General features: G+C 38.1%; 1 protein-coding gene across 2 annotated transcripts; it reads right to left on the bottom strand.

Moving 5' to 3' along the window:
- Positions 1–2,237: 2,237 nt before the first annotated feature.
- zdhhc1 (zDHHC palmitoyltransferase 1) lies at positions 2,238–20,979 on the bottom strand. 2 transcript variants are annotated; one of them, XM_065267707.1, is made up of 11 exons: positions 20,377–20,979; positions 19,275–19,518; positions 18,996–19,171; positions 18,764–18,865; positions 16,566–16,693; positions 16,332–16,487; positions 13,416–13,537; positions 8,853–8,944; positions 7,541–7,652; positions 7,303–7,405; positions 2,238–4,004 (listed from the first exon to the last, which is right to left on the bottom strand). In XM_065267707.1, exons 2-11 carry the CDS (start codon positions 19,491–19,493, stop codon positions 3,484–3,486), a joined length of 1,731 nt encoding a protein of 576 aa, XP_065123779.1. In that variant the 5' UTR covers positions 19,494–19,518; positions 20,377–20,979; the 3' UTR covers positions 2,238–3,483. The 2 variants fall into 2 exon arrangements, with proteins under 2 accessions (XP_065123779.1, XP_065123780.1); XM_065267708.1 differs by having other exon boundaries at positions 7,312–7,405.
- Positions 20,980–21,227: the final 248 nt, after the last annotated feature.

The following is a 21,227-nucleotide window of genomic DNA, read 5'->3' as shown; positions in this document are numbered from 1 at the left end:
TCATGATAAGAAAGATTTAGTTCTATGCCAAAGTCAACATCACATATTAATTTCAGTTTGAAAGATCTAAATGTTTTTTTCTGTAAGTTTGACCTTGACTAGTGGTTCCTGGCAGAGAACACTAGCAATGTTCTTAACTGAAAAGCCTGTGTTGTATTAAAATATACCAACATGCTAGAGCAGGTGTTGGGTGACATGTTTGTGTGAAAGCCCTGTTGGACTGCTACTGCTTCTCTGTCTCTTCAGTCACACAGTGAATAATACTTTGCCAGTATTAAGCAGTGGTGGTTTACACCAGAAGTGTGAATACTGGACTTATGTCATCAACTTTATTTATACTATTTTTAGCTGAGGCTGCAGTGGTGTTTTGATCTGTGTTCCCAAGTGTTGCTATAGACACTTAAAAATTTCACTACTGGGTTTGTGGAAGTGTACACAAGAGAGTCGCCTAAATAGGTCTTTATTTTAGGAAAATGTTCTACAATTGTTGACCTACATTAAAGGCGGTGTGTGTAAATTTTTACGGCATCTAGTGGTGAGATTGCGAATTGCAACCAACAATTCACCCCTTTATTTCATCGTCTAAGACAACGTAGGGACATAATGTGCTCTATAGAGCAGTTTGTTTGTTTAGGGTTACTGTAGAAACATGATGGAAACTTTCATGTAAGGGGACGCGCAGTGTATGTAGCAGTGGCGGCCGGTAACTTCTTTTTTTGAGGGCGCTCGATGCGAAGTTCGTCACAACATGTATGTGTGCATCACGTGTCTTGTCAAAATAAGTGCCGGCTGCAGATGCAAAGAAAGGGTTTATGATAAAAGAGATGGTCGCGTTTGCCAGATACTCCCATAATCTCATGTGTAATCAGAGTTTACTGTTTAGGGAGTGTCTTGTGTGTATTTTATGAACTTGAGCGTCTCTTTTATCATAAATGGTTTTGATGCGTGTGCAGCAGACACTTATTTTGACAAAACACATGATGCACATGTTTTACATGCAAACACATATTTTGAAAACGCGAGCAACACACATGACACTCCGAACACTTATTTTAACTTAGCGCCCCTCTGATGAGCAGTCACGAGCCAATAAAAACGTCTCATTCTAAGGTAATAAAAAAGGTACAGTTTATTTTGTAAGGTCTTTATACATCACTGATAATATAGTTATGTATATTGTATTGCAATTCTGTCAAGAGTTCCTTCTAAAAGTTACACAATGCACTTTTAATAGATAAAAATTATTATTGTGCAATGTTACTGCACACAGTCAGAAATAAAGGTACAAAACTGTTAGGTACTAACAGCTTTGCACCTAGGGATTTCATTTTAGTACCTCAGAGGTACATACGGGGACCAAAGCGAGCTTTTTAGTACCTCAAAAATACATGTTAGCATCTCAAAGGTACATACTGGTACAAAATGTTTATAAATCTGTACCTAATGGTCCATACAATGACCTTTGTAAAGGGTGCTGCCCCACTGACAGCTAGGGTACATATTTGGACTTTTTTCTAACAATGTAGGTCCTTAAATTGTATTCTGTTTTGTATTCCTGTAAAGGAACCAAACGGAAACTTAGGGTACACCGCCAGTGACAGAAAAGGTACAGTTCTGTACCTTTATTTCTGACAGTATAGGTGCTGTTTCTGTGAGAAATCTGTTTGAATGGGAAATGATATCAGTAATAACTCTAAGCATATGATACTACTGTATGCATACTACTGTGAACATATATATAAAAATTGTCCCACAATGCAATGCACTGGACCATCCATTTCCAGTTTCACAAATAAATCAAACTTAATTTGAATTTATTTATAAATGGATCCTGGCTCAAACATGTAATGAGGGCATTTGACAAAATTCCAGCAAACTATGTTTTGAACTGTTTATTGTTTCACCCTGCAAGTTTAATGTACTTATAAAAATACTATGCAGTAGGCAGACAACACATTCACTCTAAAAAAAATGCTGGGTTATTGGGTCAAAAAGATATAAACAGCCGTTATGTATATATTTCACCCAACAATGGGTTAAAACAACTCAGCATGTTGGGGTTGGGTAAGGTTTGACCCAACACTGGGCTAAAAATATTAGGTTGAAAATCAGTAGTGTTTTTAGTGTGTACACTACTGCACAGCATTCTAGTACTCTATTATAATATAAACTTACTATATCTCTGGTGTCTCATTTTCATTTCCTCTGTTCACCAGTTAGATATCTTAACTCGTGTATATGTTTTCAACAGTGCAAAATTTATTGAAGGGTGGTTTCTTAGGTAAATCTTACAAAAATAAATCAATTGTTCTTCAGAATGCTGAAAATAAGAAACCGTAAACAGATACAAAATCCATTGAAGCTATGCTAATTGATAAACTCTGAGCTCCAAAATGAACATTGAAATAACTTAAAATAACCTAAAATTCTAATTTACATATTGTTTCTCCCCTTAAGTCCCTGTTGGCCCTTATTCATCATACAACATCATCACATCTAGCAGTTCTCTACATCGCATTAAACCCATCACCGAGCCACTCTCTCTCTCTCTCTCTCCACAACAGCACGTGACAAATCATATACTGAAAATAAATATCTGACAGGGTTCTCTAAACAATGTTTGAGAGACTAGACACTCATCAGGGTCTAATGAGATGCTAATTTGTTACGTATTAAGGGTGCAATAACCAAAGACATAAATGTTTTTAGTATTTACTAGAGAACAGATACAGTACCCAAACTTATCTGTAGATTTCATTCAAATTAGACATACAAGCTTTTAAAAATGAAATACAAGAAATAATATTATAATAAAACATACAATAACAACAATAATTAAAAAACATATTGTAACGTTTGGGCAATGTACAAATACTGAAAAAAATGTGTTTCATTTTAAAAAACGGAATGCAAAACTTTGGCAAATAACATTTATAAATAAAGGACTGCATTAAAGTATTAAAGTAAGTAAAAGGTATTTGTGCGATGCTACATTAGAGTCGTAGTGAAATGTACTGGAATTAATGAAAAGCTAAATAACATTGTATATTTCTAAACTTTCCTCAAGATTCACGAGACGATTGTGAGTCAACAATGTCTAAATCCACAATCAGCTTCCATTCTTTCATAACCCATAACCTCTTAAATATTTCAATGTATGCGATTCTGAGCTGATCTTGTATAACCCCCTTTTCAAACATGGCTATAGCAAATTTTTAAAGAATTAAGACCGAATGTTATTGAGCAAAGAAATGTCTTTACCCTGAGGGGTTTGATAACTGGAACCTCTTATTCCAGGCATTCAGCCTCATTGCTGACATTTAGTGTTGTCTGCATAGGTTGCATCAGGTTATCAGAGCTACAAGTCTATGCGATTCTCATCAAAAGCTGGAAGTTTTGACAGAGAAACAATGCCATCCGACTGCCTGATTAGTCCTCACTGAAACCGGTGCGTCTCTGTAGTGTAGCAGTCGTTTCCACCTTTTAGCTGGGCTTGGGATCTTCCACACTTCTCTTTTTACCAGTCCTTTTCCTTTTTGCCAAATAGGGACTTTCTTCAGCACTTGTGCCTTTTTGAGGCAAAGCAGGTTCCCCGCTCTCTCGACTTGCAAACACAGATGTATTATGGGACATCATCTCAAACCTCGGCTCTGGAGCTCTACGACCAATTGCCTTCCTCCTGATCCTGGGTTGAGGGTAGGGTAGAGTTTGCCCAGCCGCAGAGGGTGGCAAAGCGCACTGAAGGGAAGAGGAATAAGTGGCTGAAGCTGCAGGGGGAGAAGTGCAGATAGGGGCTGGAAGCCCCGCCAAGGCGGCGCTGCCGAGCCGGGCCATTGCTACGGGGATCTCCTCCAGGGATTCTGCGGAGTCAGAATGATACTCAGAGGGGGGACCAGCTGCCTGTACAGGCCCAAGAGGGGGGAGGGAGGACCGCAGGGGAAATGCTGGGAAGGGTAAACGTTGACCGAGAGATGCGGACACGGTGGCAGCAGCTACAGAGGACTCTAGTTGAGGCAAGCAAGACACACATAGACACAGATCACAAAGGTAACTATGACACTATCAGGTCTACTGAAAAATATTAAGTTATAAAAAAATGAAACATACTGCATTTAATACAGTACAGTATGTAAAATTATTGTAGGTACAACTGATACCTAACATAAGCAACTTAAGATAAAATAATCATTACACCAGGAAGACTATCAGTAAACTACTCACAATACTTAACACCAGCTAAAATTGTGGTGTAATATGCTAAGACAGTGGATACTGTATATCAAACATTCAACCAAGGCACATAAACAGCGTAAGAGCATGTACATTAACTATTTTAGCTAAAAAAATTACTTGTTAATAATGTGTTTTCAAACAAAGACATGTATGATGCCGCAGTCACATTAGACTTTTCATTCATATGGCTACAATTGCCTCAGACCGGAAACGAAGCTTTTGCAAATATTTTCGCAAAATATCAAGTTTGGTGAAGTCTGACCTGGGAATTCGTATCACATGAAGATGTGTAACCAGTAGATGATAGATATATCACAGCGTGACTTTTAAGGTAAAGGAAAAACATAACAGTATCACATAGTTCTATTTCATACAATAATAATTAAAGGGACACTCCACTTTTTTGAAAATAGGCTCACATTCAAGTTAAACATTTAATTTTTACCTTTTTGGAATCCATTCAGCTGATCTCCTGGTATGGCGCTACCACTTTTAGCATAGCATAGCATAATCCATTGAATCTGATTAGACCATTAGCATCGCACTAAAAATGACCAAAGAGTTTGGATATTTTTCCTATTAAAAACTTGACTCTTCTGTAGTTACATTGTGTACTAAGATCGACAGAAAATTAAAAGTTGCGATAATCTAGGCAGATATGGCTAGGAACTATACTCTCATATTACGCATCAGCCGAAAATAGTCCCCTTTAAACTTTCAATAGCAGGGGACTATTTTCGAGCACTATGTAATATCCCTACGCCTGCTGCAGCCATGATACGGCAACAAAGTCCTTGATTATTACCCCAGAATGAGAATATAGTTCTTAGCCATATCTGCCTAGAATATCGCAACATTTATTTTTCTGTTGATCTTAGTACATGATCTAACTACAGAAGAGTCAAGTTTTAAATAGTTTTTTAATATCGAAACTCTTTGGTTACTTTTTTGGCGCGATGCTAATGGTCTAATCAGATTCAATGGCTTATGCTAAGCTATGCTAAAAGTGCTAGCGCCAGACCCGGAAATTAGCTGAATGGATTCCAAAATGGTAAAAATCAAATGCTTAACTCTAGGGGAGCTGGAAAATGAGCTTATTTTGAGTATATTTTCAAAAACACTTTAGAGAATGATGTTATATATCCAACTGCTGCCCATACACTTGTATGCAGTGGTCTGCATAGAAATGTTGCATTCTGAAAGTCTAGTGTGACCACGGCATCAGGAAAAGACTATCATGATAATTTTGCATTATTAAATACTAGTATAATTTTAAAGGAATAGTCCATTTTCTTAAAAGAAAAATCCAGATCATTTACTCACCACCATGTCATCCAAAATGTTGATGTCTTTCTTTGTTCAGTCGAGAAGAAATTATGTTTTTTGATGAAAACATTGCAAGATTTTTCTCATTTTAATGGACTTTAATAGAGCCCAACATTTAATACTTAACTCAACACTTAACAGTTTTTTTCAGTGAAGTTTCAAAGGACTCTAAACGATTTCAAACGAGGCATAAGGGTCTTATCTAGCGAAGCGATTGTCATTTTTGACAAGAAAAATAAAAATATGCACTTTTAAAGGGAAATTCCGCCTTGAAATGATCCTAGGGTTAATAACAAACGTGTACCGAGTTCGACCGTTCACTGGAGTTTGTTTTCATGTTAGTCTAACGTGACCAGTGTTATTGCTAAACGCAAATTAGCATGTTATGGTAGCCTTCGGGGCATCAGTGCATTAAAAACGAAATCGCTATGTCTATACTACTAATAATGCTCAAAATAACCCCACACTTACACTGTAGCACAATGAGGGTCTCTATATGTAAACCGAAGCATTGAGAACTTTGCAAGTGTACAGGCAGTTTATTAAAAATAAACACTTACCGTTCACGTCTGGATCACATATCCATGCGGGCGCCATCTTGGGAAAACTAAACTCTCGCGTGAAACGTTGTTGCCCGTTGTTGTGGAACAGGTGTTGTGCTTTCACGTGAGAGTTCAGTTTTCCCAAGATGGCGCCCGCATGGATATGTGATCCAGACGTGAACGGTAAGTGTTTATTTTTAATAAACTGCCTGTACACTTGCAAAGTTCTCAATGCTTCGGTTTACATATAGAGACCCTCATTGTGCTACAGTGTAAGTGTGGGGTTATTTTGAGCATTATTAGTAGTATAGACATAGCGATTTCGTTTTTAATGCACTGATGCCCCGAAGGCTACCATAACATGCTAATTTGCGTTTAGCAATAACACTGGTCACGTTAGACTAACATGAAAACAAACTCCAGTGAACGGTCGAACTCGGTACACGTTTGTTATTAACCCTAGGATCATTTCAAGGCGGAATTTCCCTTTAAACCACAACTTCTCGTCTGTCTCCGGTCCTGCGTAGTGACGTGGAGAGGTCACGTGTTACATATATGCAACGCACATATGCGGACCATTGTAAACAATAAACTGACACAAAGACATTTATTAGTATCAGTTGACATACAAGAACGTCGGAACGGTCCTCTTTCAACACACTTGTAAACACTGGGGCGTAGTTTCGCGTTCGTCCTCTGTGATCTCTTGACGTCATGACGTATTGCGTGGGGTCACGCTGGCGCATCACGACCCGACCTGGACGAGAAGTTGTGGTTTAAAAGTGCATTTTTTTTTTTTTTGTCAAAAATGACAATCGTTTCGCTAGATAAGACCCTTATGCCTCGTTTGGGATTGTTTATAGTCCTTTGAAACTCCGTTGAAATAAACTGTTAAGTGTTGAGTTAAGTATTAAATGTTGGGCTCTATTAAAGTCCATTAAAATAAAAAATCCTGCAATGTTTTCCTCAAAAAACATAATTTCTTCTTGACTGAACAAAGAAAGACATCAACATTTTGGATGACATGGTGGTGAGTAAATTATCTGGATTTTTTTAAGAAAATGGACTATTCCTTTAACTAATGCTACACTTCACTGAAAGAATAAGGAAAACAGACTTCTTTTCAGGCCTTACATTCAGCATTTTAGCTTCTAAGCTGTAAGACCTTACAGTCATCTGGTTGCATATCTGTCTGTCTTACCCTGCTCACCAGAAGTCTTTGGCATGCCTTTGGTGACACTGGTGTCAGTGGACCTGTCACTGCTCAACTCGGTTGCAAGTTTGCGTACTTTCCTCTTTTTCTTCTAACCAAATACACGAAACAGCAAACATTTGTCAAATTTTGAAGTGCAGTAAACAAAGCAATAGTTGCATATTTAAACCCTGAAAATCACATATGTTTTGTGTATCTATGATGCGTGTGTGGTACTGTGTCTGACCTGTGTGTGTTTGTGTGGCAGAGGTGATGCTCTGGGCTGCAGGACAGCTTGGTGGAGCTCTTCTTCACCCATTTTTTCGGATGAGCATCTGACCCTGCCGTTGCCATAATGCCTGCAGACAGACATCCAAAATCAAAGCATCAGACACAAGGATCAAGCTATTTTTGATGTTATTAAATTCAGATGTTAAAGACCCTGCCCAACGTTCAATTGTTATGACTGGACAAAAGAGCTGTAGAAAAACAAATGACAAAGGACAAAACACAAATAAAAGTGCATTTTCTGTTGACGGTACTACATTTTGATTGTTTGCAGAAAGTACAATAAGATTAATCTGAATTAGCAAATATTGAATAGGCACGCAAGGGGTGGAGCATGTGCAGAACTTTCAGCTGTGTACTGCATGTGCAGATTTTGTGTGGGCCTGCCCATCACCCACCCATAACTGCTGATCTTTCACATCACAGTATCTGAGCAGACATCAGAGTGGAATTCAAGCCACTATCCCGGCCATTGCTGGCTCACGTCCACATGCAACCACATATCCACACCTCTCTTTAGATGTATTACTAATGATGACCCATGATCTCATTTGACAGATGACACACCCAGAACTAGAGCCTTTCTTTCTCTATTTCAGTATTAAGCTTTCTAGTAAAAAACATTTAGATAAGAAGACTTTTTTTAAATATACTCTCTAATCTTACAAAAATCTTGCAGACTGGAGGAACGTAACAGATTTGTCAAGATATTTACTTTCTTAAAAATCTATCCATATGTTTAAATATTAGCTAATATTGACAATAAATAGGGTTAATAACCATTTCAAAGTGTGGCATTTCACATTTAACAACTTGAAAATGTCATTGGTAGAGCTGAAAATATCTGTAAATCTGCTCTGTGTCAATAGATTCATGGGAAAGACTTCAGCACAGTCTGTTTAGAAAACAGTGACTATGACAACACTGTGAAAGCTTTCTTTGTAATTGGCATTATATGAAGTTACCGTTAATGCCGACTGTTACTTTATTATGTAATATGACGCATGGATAAACCAGACCTCAGTAACTTAAGACTTGTTTTACACCTAATTATTTTGACTACGGACATTATTGTATATTTATAACATATTTATAACATATCTATTTAGAACTCTAATTCTGAGCCACTGACTGGTAAACAGCACCACAATCACATTTTTTATATTAGGATGTCATTAAATGCATTACACAATAGCTGTTGCATATTCAAATATGTGCTAAATGAATTAAAAAAAGCATGTCAATCATTTTACTGGTCTAACAGGACTTACGCTGATCCTTCTTGGGAGCTTATAGCATTGGGATCTTCTACCTCCATCTCAGGGTTGGTATAGCCTAATGTTCCAGAGTAACTGACTTGTTGCTGCAGCAAAGCAATGAAATGGAAAAAAGTGAGAGACAGTTGGTCAATAGCAGATAAAAAAAAAAGAAAGAAAATTCACTTGTTATTGATTGATTCCTGATTAAACATAATATAATAGCAGGATATTCAGAATATTATAGTGAAATGTATTATATTAGGGCTGCACGATTATGACATAATTGTTGATAATTCACCTTGATGTTGTAATAGCGGTTATTGCCGGTTAATAGATTTTACATTGAAGTTGTGAAATGTTTTATAACTCTCTGTGAAGCAGCTGCATGGTAAATTCTAAACATCCAAAACTAAATAATGTAAAATCACAAATAATTATGGGAGTTTCAAAACAAAATCTAAAACAAATGGCTAAAGGACATCAATTTTAAAATCTCTGATTCACCACCATACCACTATATGCCCAAACGCAGAGAAATGAGAACAATGGACAGCTGTAATTAAGGCTTTTGGCGATCATCTAATGGTTTCACCCGTTATTGTAATCCTGATGTTTTTTTTTGATTGATTAATTGTTTAGCCCTATTATATAAAGTTGGGTCAAAAGTTTTGAAACACTCAATTGTTCTTTATTTATATATTTTTCCATATAACAAAATAATAATACATTCGTTCATACTATGGCGTAGCACAAATCTAACTATAATGTTGGTGACTAAAAGCATCCAAAATAAATCAAAACTCTGTTATATTTTATCATGTGAAATGCACTAACCCTTTGCCTAGAAATGGCAAAACCGTATTAATTTCATTTTATCAAAAAGCTTCTTGAAGTTTCACCTTAGCATGAATTTTGAAGAATATCAAAGGAGTTCATATTTAATATGGGCTCTTATTGGATGCTTTTTCTTCAATATTCAGTCTAACCCTACAGTCACATTAGCTACAAAAGTGAACGACACCGAGCGACACACACTCGCTTGATGGGCGTTCCTTGGCTAGTTTCCAAAAGCGGTATCAAAAGTCACTTTAGAGGTATTTTTACGTTACGAGAACGGTGTTTTTGGATTTAAAAGTATTTATTTCTCGATAAAAGTAACAAAATATAATTGGCTGTTTCAGGTGTGTTTAATTATGGTTGGAGCCAATCTCTGCAGGACACCGGCCCTCCAGGACCGAAGTTGCCCATCTAAAGGCTGTTTCATATGGTACGCGGTGTGTTTAGTTCTTTTTCAATAGGAGACGTGCGGAAAGCGGCAAAACGGGGGCGGTTACAGAGGTAAAGCGGAGTTGGTCCACACGCCTTGCTCGTACACCCAAAATCCTATTCCTTCTCCGGACATGGTACTTCATGACAGGCGCCGTTGAAGATAAACATATTTACATTAAATGCTGCACAAAACGCTTCCAATACAAGAGAAAAGCTGAAGCCGCGCGGCGATTTTGCCGCTTACCGCGTACCGTGTGAAACGGACTTAAGTCATCTATTTAAAAATATATATTTTTTAAATAAAATGTTAGTTTTTCTAATAATTTTTGGCACAGGTATATTTTTGTCTACAAAAGTAATTTCAAGCATTTAAACATAAACCTTTAGATGATTTTTTTAAAGATCATAGTTAACATTTTAGTCAGATGTAATCAGAAGATTCTGGTGAACATTAAAGGTGCCAAAGAATGCATTGATTAAATATGTTACATTGTTTTCTAATACCTACATAGTAGGTATGTGGCTTTATAAGTGTACAAACTTTCCAGAGACGTCTATTTACAACCCTAGGATTTGCTCCCAGAATGAAATGGTCTATTATTACCTTAGTTGAAAGGGTCATGAATAATAACGTTGAGCTCTGCTCTGATTGGCTGTTTCTCAGAGCTTATGTTTGAGCCTGTCTCAGACAAAAATACAGATTTTAAGAAATAATCAATTATTAGGAAGATTGGAAAATTGACTTTTCTAAGGGGTAATTTTGTGTTTTTTTTCAGTATGGACCTGCAAAACGTAACTGTAACGTCAATAGTAGAACTTCAGCCTAAACTCTAGTAGGTAGCATTAACTAGCATAGAGGACTAATTTGGCAGTTAAAACTTAGTTTTTAGCATTGTAACAACATTGTAACTAATTGAATGTGTTATTTACTGTTTGGGGCGTACATCTTGCCTCTGTGTGATGTTGAGACTGGCCTGTTTTCCAGCAGTCTTTTGCATGCAAAAGGTTTACATAAGGAGGAGGAAACAATCGTGTTTGAGGCTCACGTCACGGTCTGTCATTACCATACATAACTCTTATTATTCATCTGCCAAATACAGTTTACAGCACCTTTAAACCAAGAATTAACCAAGAACTGCTGTCAAATGATGGTGGAGTACAGTAAACTTCACCATCTGTGTAGGTCTGTTAACAAAGGGTTTGGCCAAATGAATGTGTTTTCATGGTGATTCATTATGGCTTCCTTCCATATTTGTGGCTTTGATTGTGTTTGTCCATTTTTCCTAAACTTGATTTAGTGTAGACACCCTGACTGGCATCCAAGCAACATGCATCAAGTGGTATATTTGCAAATTGCATAAGTGGATGCTTATTTTTGTTGTTGTTTAGAGAATGTGGCGTTAAGGAGGAGTATGTGCGTGTAAGTCTGTGTGTCTACTGGGTGTGTGGGGTACTTGTGGCACACGTGCACTTGTGAGTATACAGTATGTGGTTATGTATGATTAGTGAGACAGCAGCCCTGCCCAACACAACAATCTGTACAGCAAGCCAAAGCAAACAGTTCTTTTAAGAAAAGAGTGAAGTCACATGCACACATCCTTTCGTGAGGACTACTACGGAGTAAAAATTAGGGTCAACTTACATAACCCTTTTTGAAAGTATTTGCTAAGTCTGAACCTGTTTAAATTTAACAGAATCTCAAAAAAAAAATGACACGCTTCTCAGACTGTTTGAACCGCAAGATCATTTGCAACATTGTTTTATTTTAGGAAATTATTTTGGACAAAGTACATTTTCACATTACAAATATTTATAAACATTAGCGATCAGTGTCCCTGGCAACAAATCTCTTATTGAGATTATTAATTTCAACTCAAATATTTTACATACAAATATTTTACACATATCACATCCATTATTTTGGATGACTCAGCTTCAGTAAATATAAACTCTTCTTAGTCTTTACTGTACATATTTCATGCAGCAGTAGTGGCCAAAAGTGATTATTGGGGGGATTTCATACAATGCATTTAATGCTACCTCGGGTTAGAATAAAACACCTAAATATGAGATGTATGGTACAAAATGAGCAAAACACTAAATACTATTTAGTACTTTTAATCAAATATATCATAAAAAAAAAACTAATAAAGCATATTTACTACAATTTTACCTGTTATTAAAATTAGTGCATCCACTTGTGGTAATATTTTGAAATCATTGTCCTGGGTTATGTCTTTATTAACTTTGCACATGTGTTGTGTGTGTAATTTTTTTAATTCTCCTCAAAGTTGTGTTTCAGTTTACACTCTAAATATACCAATGCAAAATGCATACAAAATGTTTAATGCATCTTTAATAAAATATCTGAATATAAAGTGTCAATTGCTCAAAGTTGGACATCACTTTTGGCCACAACTGTGTATGTTGTATAAATATATAAATAGACTACATTAGGAGCTAATCCCCAGTCAGATACAAGATATCTGGCTGTTGGGTGGTACTGTCCAAAAGCGATGTTATTGCAATGCCTGCTTACACCCTCATATTTAAAATCCAAATGGTAATGCTCCATTTAGAGAGAGTTATACTGTCCTTAGAACACACACCTTGTGTTCTTGTGGCAGGAAGTGAACTAATGGTGTGCGCTCATTTCCCATAGTTCAGTGTGAGCCCAATGCGCCGCCCCTGTGAGGATTTGGCCCCAGCCCGGTGGAGAAGTTTTCTTGGGAATGTGTTAATTGCTCTGTGAAGCAACTGCGCAGACGATTTCGTACCCACAGTAAGTTGTTTTACCAACATGGTTGTTAAAACAACTAGGTTGCCATGGGCAAGTCACACTAGCAATGCAGGCAACACTTGCTGTATTTTAACACTATTTTAATGCACAAGCATTCATAAGGAGCTGACAGATTTATGACAGCAACCATCGAAAAATTATTATTGAGTGTGCATCCACGTTAATATCAAAATAAAACAGTATGTAAATGAAACTAAAACACGAACAAGCTTTCCCACAAAAACATTTATGCAACATCTTTCCCTAATCCTGTGCATTTGATTTCTGTATCCTGTTCTTTAAATATGTATACAACTAACAAGAGTCAAGAGGTAAGATACACCTATGAAACAGATCTGTTGAAAACCGATATCTATAAAGGTGACAACACTTCTGATCATTATTTATTTAGCAAAATAGAGTTGGAAGCAAGTCAACTTGAAAGTTCAATAGACACAACCCAGCTGTATGTGTGCATATAACCTTGGCTGTGCTTTATAAATTGTGCAAATGTTTTTGTGCGTTACCTTGATAAGATTCATCTTTGGAAGGCCTGATTCATTCTCTGAAGGGGAGTTTCTGATATCTTTGGACTCTTGTCGATGCCGCTGTCGCACAATATACTCATATGTGCTAAGTCTGTTCCACACTAAAGGAAAGAATGTGACACAGAAATAAAGAATCTGAAATTGTATATTTTTACATCCTCCTTATGTAGTGTATTATTTATAATATGACTAAGAATATGAATCATGCCAATATTATTCATCTTATTACACTGAAATACACTGTGGATATTAGGGTGTATTGTCATTTTATTTCTTATCAATGCCCCCTTGTGGCACATGATAAGATGCAATTCATCAATATAAAGGCTATTAGCTGTCGGCATTATTTGAGTGGCAATATTTTATAGTTTTTTAGTGGCTCTCAACCATTTCACTGCAAGTCGCCCTTACTATCCAAGACAAAATTCAAAGGTGTTATGCTGTACGTATTAAAGTTCTGTATTACAAAGTTAAGAAGTAAAGATAGCAGCCTATGAGGAGGGCGTTTTTAAAATTACTAATATTCTCCAGAGTTAGTTATAATGATGTCAGTTTACATAGGCCAACATCCTGACTCTTTCAGCTTTTGTTAGCATTAAATGAAGTTAGAATTTGACTACAAGTCATCTTTGAAAGTGCTCAAGACTGAGAACCACTGATTTTTGTTGTATCTGGATGAATCTTTAGTCTTTAGGAAAATGCAAACAAAAGTGAGCCAAAAATTATGTATACAAATAAAAATGTCTCAATATAAAGCACATAAATCACTACGAGGTGTAACAAACTGAGCTTACCTTAAATATGTGCATAATAAACCCAAAGGAAGAGGTCACATGCACAGTTAAAACTATGATTTTAAAGCAAAGTGCTATACTCAAAACCAACAGCTGGAAATGTTTAAAGAGTACATGCCCAGTAACAGAAAATTAAATAACCACAAAACAAGACAGATCATCAGATGACTGTCGGTGTGCTTTTACAAAATAATCTGTGCCTTTGGAGTACTGTTGCCATAGTTACTAGGGCTGCACCAATCAACCCCAGTTAAATGACCCTGTTGACAGCATACAGTGGTGAATGACCAAAGCTGTTTGGTTTCCAAAGTGATAACTGCACTGCAGTATTTTATTTGAAGCAGCATTAAGACTATACCACAGCCCAACCCCAACTTCAGTAATAAAGCAGGGCAAGTATCAGTCTGCTGGGTCAACTAAGCAATATTTGACATCATGTATTGTCTCACTAATTGCAACTGTAAGCAAAATGTTTACTAAAAGTCAAAATGATATGTTCATATTAAATGCTCTCAACATTTTTCTACAAAATGTTGACATTTTACACAATGCACATTTTTGTCTTTAAAGGCACAATATGCCATTTTCTCTGCTAGAGGTCACTAAACAACAACAATGACTGCAGCTTGATGAGGTTATTAAAGAGCTTGGAACGAAAGAAGGTGTGTGAACCTTCAATGTTGATAGGAATCCATCACAGAGTCCTGCAACAGGTCGGGTACCTGCGGATACCCGCATAAAAGTGTATAAAATGGATGGATTGTGACATTCCTAAAATTCACGGGCCGGGATGTGGGCGATAATTAACTCTGTGCAGGGGGGTAGTAGCGCGAATGAAAATGTGTGCAATATTTGACCCATCACGTCACCACCTCTGCGACAGTGCGCGACCTTTGTTGATGCTTCTTTTAGCCTAGTTGGAGCGAGCGTTGCAGGAGTTGCATAAAGTGTTGCCGTTGATAGCCAGAAGCTGGGAACGTCTTCTCTTAGAAAGCATTTCAAGACGAAGTTGTAGGAGCACAGCAGGGGTTGTGTAGGTAGGTTGTAATTTTTGCTTGTTCTTTTTTCATTAATAGGTCTATTTGTGTATAGTTATCAGGTTCCATAGCCTATTTAGGTGCTGATTGTTGGATTCTTGAATGGCACGATACAACGCGCACTTTAGCCTGTTTCACTAGCCCATTCATGACGCTGTTTTGATGTTGAGAGAGGTATGAGATAAAAAATAAAGCACTTTAATTGGAATGATTTTAGCGTGTGTGGTTTATGCCTGTGCGGGTCGGGTCACAAGCCAAATATTAACTGGTGCAGATTTTTTGATATTATCACTGGTGACGGGTTGGATCTGGTGCTGAACTTTGCGGGTACGGGCGGGAGTGGGTCTCCAAAAATGGACCCGTGCAGGACTCTGATCCATCTGACAGGACTCACAAATCATGTTCTTGGATGATGATGTAAACTGTTACATTATAATCTAAGCCCCACAGTGTGGCATGAAAAAAACACAAAGGGGAGAGGTGTGCTAGATGTTACTACTTTCGCACACCCTGTACTTTCACATACACTAAGGAACTACTAGGGCTGGGCGGTATAATACGTTTTGGTAAACAGTATTTTTCTCAGCGGGACACGAGATGAGACAATACCGTTTATATCGGAAGGGTCTGATATAATTTTTTTGCAACAGAAACTCTGGCAGAAATTTACACTGAGGTCAGACACAAGCTTTCCAACCAGCTCGCATGTTGTTGCATGAAAACACTGTCTTTAAATTTTATTTTCATTAAATGCCGTTTTAATGAAAGTGATTGTGACATCTCACGTGAGCCTCCCACTTTGTAGGAAACACTGAAATAGTTTGATCTCATTCACCGATCAATCTGCACAGTGCCACATGAAGTCAAACAGATGTATGGTTACTGTGGCAGCAAAAGCAGAAACCAAGGATAACCTTGGACAAAAGTACACATGAAAAAATATAACCCTATAATATAATGCTAGTAGTTTTTGGATACTCGTACATATTGTGCCTTTAATACATACAATAGGGCTAATATTGAATGCAGAGGCATGATTGCGGTCTCATACAGTAAGTACTCACTGAGGTATATGTGAAAGCAGAGTAAGTGGCCAAGCAAAAGTGCAGACAGTAGTCCCAGGGCAATAGTGACTCCTGCCAGAGCAGGGATGGCTGGACCTGCCGTGGTGACTGGAGCCACAGGCAGAAAGACAAACCACACCACAGACTCGTTCTTTACTGCAGAAAGAGACATAGAGACAAATAAAGCAGCTGAGAGACTTGGAGCTTAGTGTTGTTGTGTACAGCGTCTCTTACCTTGTTGAAAGTGCTTGTCGGATCGGAGTTTAGATGGGTCCAAAAAAAACTCTATGAAAACAAAACTAGCAATAACTACAACCAAAACAATCCCCAGAAGAGCAGAAATCACACTGTTGAGAAAAAGCCTGTGAGAAACAAAAAGAGAAAGAAATATTAACGTAACAGCCTAACAAAGATCTACAAAAGAGATCATGTTTTAAAGTCAAAAAGTCACGAGTCACTACTTATAACTTTCATATGTTTTGCATGAGGCTTCAAATCTGTTTATCATTTTGACAGTACAGACACCCATCAAACATGAATGTTTTTATTTAATAGATTAATTTTCCGCCTTATAAAGTGGAACAAACAACTGATTCACTGCAGCTCATTGCCAACAAGTAAAACTCAGTAGCTGTATGACTGTTTGCTTGCAATGCTAAGCAACAGCACTTGACCTCATAATTGGTTTACGACTTCCTTATGAGATATTTTTATTAATGTCACAAAAAACATCATTTGTTTTTATGTCACAGGCTACAACGGCATATTAGTGGAATGTAAGTCTTCACAGAGGATTTTTCCTTGAAAATAGTCGTTCTGTTAAAAAGATTTTATTCTACAGTGAGGAAAATAAGTATTTGAACACCCTGCTATTTTGCAAGTTCTCCCACTTAGAAATCATGGAGGGGTCTGAAATTGTCATCGTAGGGGCATTTCCACTGTGAGAGACATAATCTAAAAAAAATCCATAAATCACAATGTATGATTTTTTTAACTATTTATTTGTATGATACAGCTGTAAATAAGTATTTGAACACCTGTCTATTAGCTTAAATTCTGACCCTAAAAGACCTGTTAGTCTGCCTTTAAAATGTCCACCTCCACTTCATTTATTATCCTAAATTAGATGGACCTGTTTGAGGTTGTTAGCTGCATAAAGACACCTGTCCACCCCATACAATCAGTAAGAATCCAACTACTGACATGGCCAAGACCAAAGAGCGGTTCAAAGAGACAAACTCATACACCTCCACAAGGCTGGAAAGGGTTACGGGGAATTTGCCAAGCAGCTTGATCCACTGTTGGAGCAATCAGTAGAAAATGGAAGAAGCTAAACATGACTGTCAATCTCCCTCGGACTGGGGCTCCATGCAAGATCTCACCTCATGGGGTCTAAATGATCCTAAGAAAGGTGAGAAATCAGCCCAGAACCACACAGGAGAAGCTGGTCAAAGACCTGAAAAGAGCTGGGACCACCGTTTCCAAGGTTACTGTTGGTAATACACTAAGACATCATGGTTTGAAATCATGCATGGCACAGAAGGTTCCCCTGCTTAAACCAGGCCCGTCTTAAGTTTGCCAATGACCATTTGGATGATCCAGAGGAGTAATGGGAGAAAGTCATGTGGTCAGATGAGACCAAAACAGAACTTTTTGGTCATAATTCCACTAAAAGTGTTTGTAGGAAGAAGAATGATGAGTACCATTTCAAGAACACCATCCCTACTGTGAAGCATGGGGGTGGTAGCATCATGCTTTGGGGTGTATTTCTGCACATGGGACAGGGCGACTGCACCGTATTGAGGAGAGGATGACCGGGGACATGTATTGCAAGATTTTAGGGAACCACCTTCTTCCCTCAGTTAAAGCATTGAAGATGGTTCGAGGCGGGGTCTTCCACCATGACAATGACCCCAAGCACACAGCCAGAATAACCAAGGAGTGGCTCTGTAAGAAGCATATCAAGGTTCTGGTGGACTTAGCCAGTCTCCAGACCTAAACCCAATGGAGAATCTTTGTAGGAAGCTCAAACTCCGTGTTTCTCAGTGACAGGCCAGAAACCTGACTGATCTAGAGAAGATCTGTGTGGAGGAGTGGGTGCAAACCTGGTGAAAAACTACAGGAAACGTTTGACCTCTGTAATTGCAAACAAAGGCTACTGTACCAAATATTAACATTAATTTTCTCAGGTGTTCAAATACTTATTTGCAGCTGTATTATACAAATAAATAGTTAAAAAATTCATACATTGCGATTTCTGGATTTTTTTTAGATTATGTTTCTCACAGTGGACATGCACCTACGATGACAATTTCAGACCCCTCCATGATTTCTAAGTGGGAGAACTTGCAAAATAGCTGGGTGTTCAAATACTTATTTTCCTCACTGTACATTATCTCCCAGGTAGACATAAAGTGACAAAAATGACCCACCAGTAGTTTCTGCTGCCCACACAGTTGTTCAGCCATCTACAGTGGTGGTCAAAACTCGCAACACACTTGTTACAAGCACTACAATGTTTTGACTTGGGACCCCTGTAAAAATGAAGGTTACAGGTAAAGATTATTCACTATGCTCACTTCCTTGTGTCTCACTATACATTCTAGCTGGCCACATGCATAAAAACACAACAACAGACAGACACAAGCATCTGTTTTTACTTACACATCAACTTCACAGAGGTAGCAGTGACAGTTCTCAATGACATGTGCATGTTTGGTGCGATCGAACACCGGCAGGGGTCCTTTGTAACTCTTAGCTCTGACATTATAATCGGCAGGGTTGATGGAAACTGCCATCAGGTGCATGAACAGGTGACAGACGAATGTGATCCCTGTACACTGAACTTTGAGTTAAAGATTATAACATTACATTTATGCATTTGACATGCACATGCATTTCTTTTATCACTCTGTTTTATCATAAACTGCAAAATAAGGATACAATATATCCAGCTGGGATCCAGTGTGTAGGGAGCAAAGGCACAAACACACCAAAGCCAGTGACGGCAAAGTACAAGTACAGCAGCCAGGCCAGGAGCTGGAAGGGGTGCGGGGGCCAGCTCCAACCATTAGTGCGAGAGCACAGAGGCACATCGGCTCGCCTGGGTCCCCCTTCAGTCACCGGGGCTGTGCGGTTTGAGTTTTTACTGCAGACATCCATGAGATTAGAGCCTTCTTTCTCACTCCTGAGATTAAATTACAACATTATTTAACAGATCAGGTGTGATAAATGTCATGCCACTGTATTTATTATATTTAATACTTTTTAACTATATAAAATGCCACTTTATTAGATGTTTAATTGCTTGTTAACACAAATGGCTAATCAATCAATCACGCGGCAGCAACAAAGTTTAAACCGAGCATCAGAATGGGATATAAGTGACGTTGAACGTGGCACGACTGTTGGTGCCAGACAGGCTGAGTATTAAATAAACCTACTGGGATTTTCACACACAATCATATATAGGGTTAAAGAGAATGGTATCTAATATCTAAACAAAATATCTAATGAGGGGCAGTTGTGTGGACAAAAATGACTTGCTGATGTCAGAGGAGCCGGCAGCCGCTTTTGCATAAATTAAGCAGTCGGTCCGCCGGCAAATCGCAAGAAAGGGGAGTGACGTATTCGGCGGCAAACGTTTCATCCCCGCCAGCGGGACGCACCTATAGCCGACAGCTTAGGGCTGGCGGCAAAAAGAAGTCCTGCAGATATTTTTTGCTATCTGGGACAATGGGTAGACTGGTTTTAGATGATAGAAAGGCAACAGTAACTCAAATAACCACTTATTATAACCAAAGTATTCAGAATACCATCTCTGAAAGCACAACATGTTGAACCTTGAAGCAGATGGGCTACGGCAGAAAAAAATCACACCGTGTGCCACTCCTGTCAGCTGAGAACAATAGAAGATTGGAAAACCTTTGCCTGGTTCTGTAGGCAAAATAATGGGGTCCAACCTGGTACTAGCAAGGTGTACCTAATAAAGTGTCACACGGGGTGTGTAAAGACATAATCATATGTTATAAGATATATAACTCACCTGCTCAGTTATATGTGTCAGTGGTTTGGGTTGTTGTTTCTCCACATCCTGATCCAAAACATTCTGACCATCTGCAAACACTGCCCTTTCTTGCCAGGAAAACCTCCACTAACCTGACACATATTTGTGCCTCACTCATCCATAGCACCAGCAGATAAGCCCTGTGTGATTGTTCTTTCATTTAAACCCTATCAAATCATTTGTCAACTGAATGTTACCTGAATAACCTGAGTCGCACATCATACTTTCAGTCAGATGTAGATGAATGAACGTCGTCTGCCATCATGGGTCAAACCAGCAAATGACTTGAAAACCTACGCTGTGACAGGGTGGAATAGGCTAAAGTTAGCCGCAGGGTCTGTCCGGGCTGACTGCACCGTTAACTGATCATTCTGCAAACAAATCACACATTACGAATATCTCACCCTCTGTCCAAAGCACCTGATACATGTAATCAATCTAGACTGTTTTACAGTTTGCACAAACACCAAGTTTAAAATGATTTTCGGTAGTGGAGACACACTGTATGCAGCATTTTCGGCATATATACTGATAATTTGTATAAATTATAATGGACGGACCGACGCACTTAACTACATCCGGGAAAACCGTTATACACATATTGTTTCAAAATAAAAGTCATCGTAAACAAATAAACAAATACCAAGTGTGAAATGTTGAATAACCTTAGCTGGTGATTTAAATTAAAAGCTAAGCGTTTAAGATATAAACTAAATATTTTTTTTATGTTTAGTTAAACGTTGTTGTTTACTGATGCATGATTTTCCACTGTACAGCATTGCGGAGTATTTAATGCACTGTAATAAGTTGTCCTGTAGATGGCAGCAATA

This window comes from Paramisgurnus dabryanus, chromosome 2, assembly GCF_030506205.2.
Source record: "Paramisgurnus dabryanus chromosome 2, PD_genome_1.1, whole genome shotgun sequence".
NCBI classification, from domain to species: Eukaryota; Metazoa; Chordata; class Actinopteri; order Cypriniformes; family Cobitidae; genus Paramisgurnus; species Paramisgurnus dabryanus.
Note: the sequence above shows the minus strand (reverse complement) of the source record. Positions and strands in the feature narration are given on the sequence as shown.

Excerpts from the sequence above, each read along its gene's own strand:
- zdhhc1 (XM_065267707.1), bottom strand. The coding sequence starts at position 19,493 with ATGGATGTCTGCAGTAAAAACTCAAACCGCACAGCCCCGGTGACTGAA. Across the intron at positions 16,488-16,565 it reads CGACAAGCACTTTCAACAAG|TAAAGAACGAGTCTGTGGTG; the intron begins GTAAGAGACGCT and ends CTCTTTCTGCAG. Across the intron at positions 7,406-7,540 it reads TGCCACACAAACACACACAG|AAGAAAAAGAGGAAAGTACG; the intron begins GTCAGACACAGT and ends GTATTTGGTTAG.